Raw genomic sequence first — 12,419 nt, forward strand, 5'->3', positions numbered from 1 at the left:
TTGTAGGGGTTGCGGTTGATTCTGTGTCATGCTGTGAAGTGACCAGAGGCTGTGACAAGGAGCTGCATGGTCCAGACCACCCCAGTCTTTCTGAGTTAACCTGTGCCTTGTTCCTGTCAGATTCCTCACACTGAAGAACTAAAGGGGGGAGCTGGCACCAGCTTACCTGCCATTTGCCCTCCCATGGATAGCCGTAATAGCCGCACATGGTGGATAGACATGTTCCTGACACAGAACGACAGAGGTCAAAGAGAGGATAAGAAGAATAGAAATGTCTGCCGCCTAATGTTTTGGGTCAGACCGAGTTTGCTGGGGCAGGCCAGCCACAAGTTAGAGGAATTTTTCATGTATGGGAAATGTTCTCCTAGATCTACAGAGAAATTCCTTATATTTAAATAGAGCTTGAAGTCTCGATTTAAGTTTGACTGGGGCAGAAGGAAGATCATTTATCAAGTTTATATGTTTTACAGCATCCGTTTGGAGAATTGACCCACTCCTTATAGGGCACAAGGTTTTTCCTAATGTGGATCAACTGACTGTTTAATCATGTTACTGGAAAACAAACATTGGAATTCTAGAGTAAACACAAATGAAAATCGCTTTTTATGCTTTATTTAAAATCCTTGTAATACATAAAACAAGGCATAAATAAAAAACACATCCCAGCACATTGTCCATAGCAGATGGCTTAAACATGGGAGAGCTCATAAATAAAAAGAAAAACACTTTTATGTTTAATGCTTTAAAGAGTTGAATATATAAATATGTATGATTTACTTTCAATAATTAGTAACAAAATTAGGCACGACACGTTTTCAGTCACTTTTTTAGTGATACAAACGTTTTTTGTTGTAAATTGAAGAGCATTTCTCTTTGGTCATTATCATGACTAAAGGCACATTTAGCGATTGTACATATTGTTTCTTCAAATGTTAAGCCCTTCATAAACTTCACATACCTTGCTGCACACGATAGAATATAAAATGTCAAGTATCTGTATAATTAATAACTTTAGTTTCATCAGTCCAACCTTGAAGTGCAGCTAACCTCAAAACATGTCACCAAAGAACCTCTTTCACATTGTTTTGTCTACATTTTTTCTTTTCAGGAAGAGTTTTCTGCCTTGTCTCTGACTCAGGGGACTTCATTCTGATCTTTGGCACAGTCACATGGTAATATTTCCCTGACAGGCTGTGATGTCCATCAGGTAAAAACCCTCATTATGTGTGACCCCTCTCATGCAGTTCATAGAAAACTCCTTCTGCTGTTATGGTCTTGCTAAAAGGAGTCTGTCCGTCTCCTGGCAAACACCGCAGACATGCTCTTCACGATGCCCTTGAACCCCAGAGGTCTCTTGGTGGTCAGCTTTGCGCCCTTTATCCTGCCCACCAGACCGTGAAACATCATGAGCACACTGTGGTAGTTCTCAGCCGCTGACACCTCGCAGAAGTGGCAGCCCGTGTTGAGAGCCAGCAGACGGGCCTCCTCGCTCAGCACTGTCCTCCTGTGGTGCAAGTCCCTCTTGTTACCCACAACCACTATGGGCGCTTTGTCTGCATTCAGGTAGTCTTTGGTGGACTTGATGGTCTGAATGAGCCTGCTGACAGAGTTGAAACTGGCCCTGTCGCAGATGCTGTAGACGAGAACGAAGCCGTCTGCCCATTGGACTTTCTTTTCAAAGAGTGACGTCTCCACAGACAAATCCTGTGAAAACAGATCATTTTATTTTATTGGTGAAAACAACAATAAATATAATTGAATACATTTTTTTAGACAAATTGCAGTAGAGCTATAATTATTACTTTTGCAATTACCTTTTGATTTTACGAACTATATGATTATCTTGCATCTTATTTAAATTAGTAATACTAACATACATCATATATTTGTATGTGATGGACTTAAATGCTACACGTGTGCTACCTGAGGCACTTTTTGATGAAAATTGAACTTTACTCGTAATAAATAATTTTTACATTCTAAATCTACTGAATTTAAAGATATTTAGGAGTAGACTACTTCCTCTAACACTAGTAGGCCTACCAGCATAATTTATCAGCAGATTAAAGCAGCATTATTAAGAACTGAAATATTTGACAGCATTTGACAGATAGTCATTTATATCTCCTTACCTCAGAACAAGGTGAATCCCAAATATTGAGGGTGGTTCTCCTCTCATCTACCATAAAACTGTGACTGTAGATGGACTCTGCAAGACAAAGGTTAAGTTAATGGAAAGTTAGATGAAGTTGAAAGGCTGCAATCAATGTAACGATGTTATTTAAAGATACACTTACCGATATCTCCATACTCTCCAATGAATCTCCGAGTTAAGAGACGTACAGTCAGTGCTTAAATCAAACAAAAAACAACAAACATTAACCCATGTGCCACAGACACATGTATATGTAACTACTTCTCTGCTACAGAAATGTTTTTACCTGATTTCCCAACGCTTTCTGTGCCCATTACTACAATGTTAGCATCCATTTTCAGTGAGTCAGCTGTGTGTGTGGAGCTGCTGAGCCTCATGTGGCCTTTATAATAGGACACACAGGTGGGCGGGGTAAACAAATTACCCATAACAACAGCAGCAATCATTCCCTCACGTGGTCCCGCGCACGCGCCTGTCTGTAGAAGGGACCCTCTACAGGTGAATGAAGGAATGACTGTGTGTAGCTGTAGATATTCATATTTTTCTCACATGTTGTTATAAGTTTTTATAAGATTTTCTTATCACATTTCAAGGAAATCAGCAGGTAAAATGTACTATATTTTCTCAAGAAGACTTTCTCATTTCATGCTACCTTATAACTCTACTCCAATGTCAAAGGAAAATATTGCATCTTTTCCTACATGTATGTGACATCTACTTTGCAAATTATAATTATATATCATATCACACACATAGACATAAGCGCAATAAATGTGCTTCATTTTTATAGATTACACAATAGGAAATCAGCTCCAACTCAATAAATTATTAATTCAGTAAAAAATAATCTGATGAAAAGGGGTAACTTTTTTCATTGTAAACATTGTGCTATATTAATTACTGGAAAAGTCACATATAAAACAAAATGAGTTTGTTTTGCAGATCAAGCAGTATACCTTTAAACTGCATTTTCTTAATTATGTAAACAACATTTAAAGGGCACCAGAAAATATGAATACCTACTGTATATTCTTAGTGATAATCAGTGCATTCATTGATTTGAGTTTAAGACTTCTCAACGTGCCCTTCCTTAATCCAGTAAAAATAAATACACTTTTCCATTTGCTGCAATATTGACAGCAACCACAAGGGGGAGGCAGCATTTAATTAATGTCTTCCAAAAACAGATTACTTTATTTTGCTTCCTGGAGCCAGAAGAGGCAGAAGAGGCCGGCTCTACAGAGATTGGCAGAACAGACACAGAAGGTAATTGGCTGTTTGACTGGAATTAGAGAGAGATTTGTCTTTATCCTCTCCAGCTTTACCTACTTCTCTGTGGACAACACTGTTTTAATCTGATTCCTCCCAGTAACCTGGTTTCTCAAATGCATGTCAATGCTGTGCACGAAAGTAAATACTACTGTGTGTCAATGAAGTTCAAGTCAGGTATCATTTGAAGAAACAACTTTCATCCCATTTACTTAAATGTCATAGTCTTGTTGTAGTATAAAAAGCAGCAATAAACTCAGACCCCAGAAACCCTTCATATCATATCTGATATCATTTCCTCTCTCTTATCTCATGTAAGTAAGATTATTATTTCAGACTGGTAGCTAGCTTCTTTTTAATATATGATGGTTATGAAGTTCTTCCAGGCACACATTTTGTGAATAATGTGGAATAGTGGCAACAACTTGAGCTTAGCCCTCAGAGGTTTTGTTTGAGGACACTGCAAACAATGCAACTTTGAGTGTGTTTTACTATAAATGTTCTCATTACTTATTTAGCATATGTTAAAAAGTAGAAATATGTTTGTTGTAATCATCCTTTATCCTAATGTATTGGTGCACTTACTGGTAATGCACAGGGAACCCAATATCATGGAAAAAGTACAAACGTTTTTTCTAAGGTCTGTTTTTACCATTAAGAGGGATGTAAACATGTGTTGCACTGGCTCATAACAACTATTATGGCCGTAATACACCAAATCTAATTTATGAAACGCAAGTCTAAGTTTGTATTTTAAACAAATGCAACTATAATTAATATCATTTTCATAAAAAACCTGACACATAATCCTAAAAACTAACTTGGGTTAAACTATTCCCAGTTGAGTGCATGACTGCTTGTTCTTCTGAAGTCACAATGCCTAGTCATGGTTTGAATAAATGTGGGCACATTTTACTGATTAAACCTTCTTTATCATCATGACACGTTTGTGTGAAATGTATCACAAACATCAGAAGCACATTACGTTTCTTGGCCAGGAAAGGTGCCACATTCATGAAAATTCATAGTGCGCAGCTGCAGAGATATTACAGTGGTGAGAAAAAAGTTATTGGTGCCAGCGAATACAAGTGAGAGGGAAACAATTCCAAAACAAATGAATATGCGACCAAACCAGGGAATTCAATATAACCATTTAAGGAAAAATACTTACAACATTCTATTAAACAGCGCAACAGAGTTTAGCTTCTTAGAATGGTATTTACTGTCACTTATTGAAATGTGCCTTGGTGCTAAAGGTGTATGTGGTCACTCACACGTCACTGTTACAGTAAACAAACTGAACTTGAACTGCATCAAATTGTCAAACCGAATGACTGCTTCCAGCAAGTGATTCCTAAATGAATGTGCAATGAATGATGAAGCATCAAATACTCTTCAGAAGTGGAGTTTTAAGGATTTAATGAGGCAAAACATCTCTATCTTGCATGTTTCATAATTCATTTACATCCCTCGGTGAATTTGAAAATAGAGACATTTTGGGGTTTAATCGTATTAAAATCCCAAAGGTACTGAGGTGATTACCAAACACATTTATAAGTACATTGAAATTCATATTCTTATAATAAATTAAAGGAATAAAGACACTAACCTCTGCATTATTCATAGGTACAGTAGTTATACTTAACAAATTCCTTTCCTCAAAAGCTGTTTCACAGGAAGCTGCTTCAGCTGTGTGTGCTTATGCAAATAAATCTTCTTACGGACTTAACTAACACTCACTGTATGTGTACGATAATTCAACTTTTCCCTGTTTCAGGGCTGCGATTACCAAAAAAAAAGAAAACTGTACTTTTAATAAAAGACACATGATGCTTAGGGTTTCTTACCTGTATCAGTTTCATCAGAAATGGCTGCTGTATCCATTTAACAGTCGTGATCTTTTGAATTTTCTTGTCACCACAAACAGATATCTTTGCAACCAATAAGCAATTGCTTGGCATGAAGTATCTGATGAATGTCATAAACACTTGTGCACATACAGGCAAAAAGTAGAGAGTAATTGAGTCATGTTATTTGTGCAGCAGCAGAGCAAGTGGTTTTCAAAACATTTACAAATGAACATATTGTCACTTCATAAAGTCTTCGAATGTGTTTCGAATTTGTTAGCCCCATAGGGCCATTTTAAGGGTGGGGCGTAGCAGTCAGCAATCGGTTACCACAGCAGTCAGTTAAAGTTTTCGTTCAGCAAACAGCAACACAATCAGCGGAAATAACATGAGCTGTCATTCAGAGCCATGTTCCTGGTCACCTGACGAGTAAGTCCAGTATTCACTCCCTTTTAGCTCTGCTTTGGTCTCCAACAACCCGTTAAACTGCTCCACAATGTTTATCACCGAGTCACCAACTGTGTTTGTCAACATTTTGTTGCAAAGCAGGAACGCTGCAATGGCTTTACGGCTAAAAACAGATGCCTGCAAAACCATAAAATAGCAGGCCATAAAACCAAAACAAAAAGCTGAAAGGCCTTAAAATAGTTAGTAAAGCAAAGAGGAACTTCCCAGTTGAATCATAATTATCTTTCGAGGCTTGGCATTCATCATGACTTGAATGATAACAATTCATATCTAAAGCACAATCATTCCACCCAGTAGTTATACAGAAACCACACTCGAAACCACAAATGAGGATGACCAAATTCAGGATTCATCTTCTGCAAACCATGAACGTAAAAGTGTCATTGCACTTACACATTTTGATTCAATAAGGCAGTTATTTCAGTCTTTAAGATTCATGATGTTAAGCGTTTAAAACGGCAATGTTGCAGCTACAGTTGGCCCATTTTGCCCCGTCTTAACCATTAATGTTAAGGATAATGGTTGATAACGGCCGTTCAATAGGTTGATAACATTCGAAAAGGGTGCACCACTATCGAGGCTTAAATATTAATAAGAGCAGCTTTAAATCTGTGCACACTGAACAGAAAGAAGTGCATTCCTGTTCTGCATTTTATAAAACTTTGGTATTTTTATTCCTGAAATGGAAACATACATCTATATTTGGACATCTGCAGACAGATTGAGACTTCAGTCCAAAGCAAAAGGATAGTTTCTTTAGAACTAATCAGTTGCTTGCAGCTGACAACGCTAAAAGGCATCCATCATCATCAGTCACTTATACACTGATGCTCTCATTAGACAGCTGTGATACAGGACTAGTGAAGAGGGAAGAGCCATTAGCATGTCATTTCCTAGACAGGAAGGAAGCTTTCAGACTCGCACTGTTAGAATTACAGGATAAGAGACCAGGGCATATATGCAGAGACTGAAATAATTATTCCTCTCCTCCTGCAAGCATTGGCAGAGAAAGAGGAGGAAAGAGACCTCTCTAATCTAAAAGTAGCAAAGATGTAAGAGTTGTTATTAAATGACTTTAAGCCTTTACAATGTCCTCAAATCGGTTTGTAGCTTGCATTTGATGACAAATATTACACGTTTGAGTTGTTGTCCCGACAGATATTATCAAATTGAATCAGCCTTCATCATATAAAAGCTGTGATTAAATGGCACACATACAGTACTGACTCCGCTCTGCCAACATCCTCAATGAAAAACATGTTTTCAAGCCTGCTGTCCCACTGCGGCTGAGTTTGTAAAGCGACCATATGTTCACATGTTGCTTTCAATTTGGTTGCATTTGACTTTAAGAATGGCTTGTGTGCTTACTGAGAAAAGTGCTGCCTGAATATTTCATGGTATAAATATGGTAAGTGGTTTGTAATGGTCCCCGAAGGCTCTTCAGAGTTTCACATTATGTCCTCTCTCCCATGTCTCAGTTTGTGCCCCTGGGCAGGAAATCTGCTGAATGTTCTCCACACCTAAACAACTTTTTGTGAAAATAATTATAAATTCAACAGCTCAATGTTTAGCAAGAAAAACAAAACTCAATGTAACGTATAGCAGTTAAAAACATCCTCTTGAGAAGCAGGCCGCTTGAAGTGATGAACTCTCATGTGATGATGCACAGTCCACATAAAATTGAAACGGCTTTAACATCTTTAACTCATTGTTTTGAAGCAAGCATCTTCACTATTTTAATCATTCTCAAGGCTCTCATTAGCTTAGTCTTTTTTTTTTAGCAAAAACGTTCTGATAAACCAATGTGCACTACTTGCTTGGCACCAAACTGCAAACAGACACAGCTAATTGTTAACATAGTGGTGCAGAGTTAGAAATTCCTTTAGGAAGTTGGTGGAGACCAAAACAGAGCTAAAAGAAGAGTACAAATGTTAAATGTATCTGGTGGCCAGAAACACAACACCAAATAAATATTAGACTCCGATATGCTAGAATAAAGTCTAACATTTGTGCAGTTCAGGGAAGAGTCTCATAACTCCTGTGATGCTGTAGAGTGTGGTTCATGCGACTTAAAAGCGTTCCGTTTATTTGCATACATTTGCTTCATGTAAATGTGCTTGAGATAAACTGGAGCAACAATACTCCCTACTGTATGCCTCTCTCCACTCGAGGTCTTTTTTTCCACCATGTTTTGAACCAGCATTTCAGAAAAATACATTTCAGTCTAGTCTTATTTAGTCTTAAAAAGATGTGCTGAAAAGTGATACAACAATGTGAAATGTAAAAATGTTGTATTAACCTCGTGAGACTGCAGAGACACTATGAGTACCGCTGAGGCCTGGAAAGTCACATGAATATCTTGTGCTGTGCTGAGCAAAATGTGCAAGTGAATTATCTCTTCCGTTGCATGAAATCATCTTAACTCCGGACAGCCTCCAGTGACAGAGAGCCTTTTGGATGTGGTACCCAATTAGTCAGCTTTTCAACGTGAATTATCAGCCAACCACATGCCAAACATTGACAATCAAAATGTCAACGACTAAAATATCTTCCTTGCACAAGGAGCGATGAAATCTGCTGAGGGAAGGTATGAAGAAACTGCTTTGCTGTTACTATGTTATGTTTCATGCTTTGCTGCAGAGGGATGTGCTGCTTGCTGTTTCTCATGAGAGTGGCTGTCTTATCCCACCTTGTGGATAACCCCACCCATCATAAACAATGCTTTGCTTTAACTTCCTCTGTAAGTACAGTAAGGCATAATTTGATATGAGTCTGTTCATAGTTACCAGTTTTAGCTGAGCCATTGAAGAAGGCTTTCATTTAGGTTTAGGTTTTAGGCTATTGTTTTAGGTCGGCTGTCATTCACATTTTAAAAGAAGTCAAATGACAAAACATTTTGTTTCTCGCACTCAAAGCTTTCTATCTTTAACTGTGTACTCTGAAGCAGCTGGTGAGAGCTGTTCTCTTTTCTTCTCCTTAATTTAAATGCTATGTCTGCTAGGTAGTCATTTACTGTAGCTGTCTGCTTTGGTGCTGAGCAGGTAGAGAACTGTGGGGTTTTTAAAGCTCTTTGGTCAAAACACAAATCTATAATAGTATTAAGAGTGAACAAAGAAAGACAAGTTGCAGCCAGACTAACAAACAATAACAAATGAGTAAACAATTAACTTCAACTTGATATAAAGCTCATTAGAGCCACAGGGAGATGCAGATAGGTGTTTTTTCTCTGTAAGTTCATTGATACCAGCGTGGTTCAGAGAATAAAGTTGTCTTTGGTACTACAAGTGTTGCGGGAGTTTTGACCTATCCAGACTTGTTTATACAGTGCCACCATCAATAAGATTCCCTAAATAGAAAATAAAATGATTTTATTTACACTAATAAAACATTTTTTACATTGCAAACATGCCATCTGAGTGCATACTACATTAGTAAGGGGTTAACTGTAGCAAATTGTGGTAAGAAAAGGACGCAGAAACCTGTGCTTGCTCCTTAAGACTATATTTGTTTGTGGTAAACTTCACAAGATACCATCATTCTTATGATCAGCTTTGTAACTGCCTTTGAATGTTATTTTTAAGATTTGTTTGCCTTCAGACTTGTGACACACTAAATTTGTAAAGTAAACACGGGTATTATCCTGCGACAATAAATAAAGTACTTTAGGGTGTTTTAAGGGGACATTTGCACTTTTGGTTCACATCGTTATGAAGCACTAGATCTAGAATGAGGCTCATAAGTTAATAAATACTTGAACTTCAGTCAACAAAGTGCAAGTGCTTTCTCTCCAGGATGTAAATGTTGATGACATCATGGTGGCTCAGCTCTTTGGTTTCTTGCTTTGGGAGCAAGTTGTTCCTGTTTGCAAATATTGTTTTGACAGACAAATTAAGCCTGATGTGAAAGTCAAAAACGGTGGGATGACTTCCAGGGGAGATCTCTTCTGTCCTACCATTGTTTCCATGTATCTGAAAAACATATGTGTAATCCCATAATCAGCAAGCCCAATGTGATTCTTTTCTGCTCCATCTTTGTTTTGATGTCATCAGACTCAGCTTTCTGCTTTTAGCAGCTTTCCAATTTCCTCCATTCATCCGCAGGTTGTTTTATATATGTAGCATAACATAGCATTTTTTTGTGACTATTTTCTTAAATGTTTTTCATATCTCAGGTTCCTCTCAAGATAAGTGAATAAAAGCTTCACGAGGCGAGGAAGCATCTGAAAATAAGAACATGTATCTCTTGGCTTTATTTACCCCTGGGAGGTAACTGGACCATGTTAACATGCTATGTTTGAAACTTTCTCCTCAGCAGCGCAGACAGAATTACTCTATTTTAAAACCACATGCTGCCCTCTCTATTGATATAGGTATAAAAATAGAAAGCAGATCCGCAGCATGAAATGGTTTAAAATGTGAAAGACAGCAGCAAGCTATATTTAGACAGGACACAATCAGAAAAAAGTGCCATGTGATATTTTATTATTTATGAGCCCCGAAGAGTTCTGCTGTTGTCTGTGGAGAACAGTGACTTTAAGGTGTTACTTTACTGCTGGTCACTGCAAGCAAATGGACTATGGCACAAAATGTTGGTAGGCAAATGGCTTCTCTTTGAGTCCGACCTCTTAATTAGTCTTTCTCTTGTCACGGTTGTAAGCACTGAGAGATTAAAACCTCTGATCTGTTATTGAGAGAAGAATTGTGGGTGATAAAGAGTCACAATGTGCATCCAGTAAAAGGTATATCAAACACTTAACACAGATGGCTTCTTCTCACATGGTTGCTCCCAGCAGCAGTAGAAAACATTGCCTTTTCTGTGTTGCTTGGCACAAAATAAAACTGAATACCATGCAAGTCATCCTGTGTATTATCTGTGGAAGATTTGACACAACAAGGCAACATGTCGGGAGTTTCCCACCTAAAGTTTCTTTACAGTATCTGTGAGTTTTAATAAGTGCTGTCCTCTGTAGAGGCCGCTCTCTCCAGGTAAAATTCCAGCTCAGCGGCACTGCATGGCTAAGTGATGCAGCGCCTGAGGACAGACTGGCTGTGCATCGCTCTGACAGCTGTGGACTCAGAGTGAAGGAGGACAGGGTCACTGTCTGAACATGCACAGGAATTGATAGAGGACTGGGTTCAGTCTTAGATCGTTAGAAATTAGAAAGAATGTACAACACTGGCACCTTTTGTGTGTTTTTGAATAAATAAACAACACTTCAGTCGATTCAGTTAAATAAATTAAAGAATACGACTCGCAGCAGTAGGTATTACTACAAAGTTTGATGCAACAAAATGTAGTGTAGGTAGAAATAAACAGCATAAAATAGGACGCAATATAAGAAAACATTTTTATATATTTTATGTTTTTGTTAGTCCCCACTTTGCAAAGCACATACTGTATTCTCTACAATCAGTTTGGTGGATGCTGGTACACCTCTCACAATCCAATTAAGCTGTTGATAAGTTCACAGGCTGAGCAGAAACTCCCGCTGCCCATATCCGCACGAACCAATTCCATGGCAACCGCTGTGGCGTAGCAGAAAGTCTGAAGCTTTTTGGGATGGATGCCGGGATCTAATGACAGAGGAAAAGACGAATGTGAAACAATCATTTGACTTTCTTAGAAAAAAACAAACTCTATAAGACCAGGCTTTGCTGTGGAATCAGTGAGTTCAAGATAAAAAGGGAAAAAGCTGCAGATGTTCCCTCTCCGGGTTAAGAAAAAATGTAAGGTTCTAGAAGTTTTAGACAGAGACAAAAACTACTCCTGACAGCTGAAGTTAAGAGGAGGACACACTGTACTGAGGATTTTTTACTGCAGGTGAAACCATGTGAGGGACCAAAGGTGCAGTGAACTATGAAGAGTCAGAGACATCATGGTTCTGTGAAAGCAATGTTTTACAGCTCTTACCACACACTGCAAGAAACAGACTGCTCATAAAGTCAATAATTACACAGAGAAGAATTCCAGTTTCTACACCCCAGATACTGTTCATCTATGGAAGTTAAAGTGGACCTATCATGCTATATTTGAAAAATATATTGTAGGGCCATACCTATACAAAACATGTCTGTGAAGGTTTTTTTTCAAAATACCAAACAGACCACCCATTGTAGCCATGCCTCATACTGCTCAAACCCCTCTTTTGCAGCCCTGTTAGAGAAACGCGGATCTTGGGTCCTTGGCTTGAAAAAAAAAAGAAAGAAGAGGAGGCGGAGCTAATTCCTTATAAGAATTCTACCTGAGATAAAGTTAAATTTGGTTGTGATAAAACGCCATCCTGTTTAAACCACGTCAAGGATTATTTCTGAAATACACTGAACAAAAATATAAATGCAACACTTTTGTTTTTGCTCCCATTTTTCATGAGATGAACTCAAAGATCTAAAACATTTTCTCTATACACAAAATAACCATTTCTCTCAAATATTGTTCACAAATCTGAAAAAATCTGTGATAGTGAGCACTTCTCCTTTGCCGAGATAATCCATCCCACCTCAAAGGTGTGGCATATCAAGATTAGACAGCATGATCATTGCACAGGTGTGCCTTAGGCTGGCCAGTTTAACCCTAACCCTAACCCTAACATGTCACCCATTGAGCATGTTTGGGATGCTCTGGATCGGCGTATACGACAGCGTGTTCCAGTTCCTGCCAATATCCAGCAACTTCGCACAGCC

At 38.2% G+C, this 12,419-nt stretch overlaps 1 protein-coding gene across 1 annotated transcript; it reads right to left on the reverse strand.

The window, feature by feature from the left end:
- Nucleotides 1-400: 400 nt before the first annotated feature.
- Nucleotides 401-2,559, reverse strand: LOC104941665 (ras-related and estrogen-regulated growth inhibitor-like protein). The gene is made up of 4 exons (XM_010766795.1): nt 2,442-2,559; nt 2,298-2,351; nt 2,133-2,209; nt 401-1,704 (listed from the first exon to the last, which is right to left on the reverse strand). The coding sequence occupies exons 1-4, from the start codon at nt 2,530-2,532 to the stop codon at nt 1,279-1,281; spliced, it is 648 nt and encodes a 215-aa protein (XP_010765097.1). The 5' UTR covers nt 2,533-2,559; the 3' UTR covers nt 401-1,278.
- Between the last annotated feature and the right edge of the window lie 9,860 nt (nt 2,560-12,419).

The sequence above is a fragment of the Notothenia coriiceps genome, unplaced genomic scaffold (assembly GCF_000735185.1).
Source record: "Notothenia coriiceps isolate Sejong01 unplaced genomic scaffold, NC01 NC01_scaffold00003685, whole genome shotgun sequence".
NCBI lineage: Eukaryota > Metazoa > Chordata > Actinopteri > Perciformes > Nototheniidae > Notothenia > Notothenia coriiceps.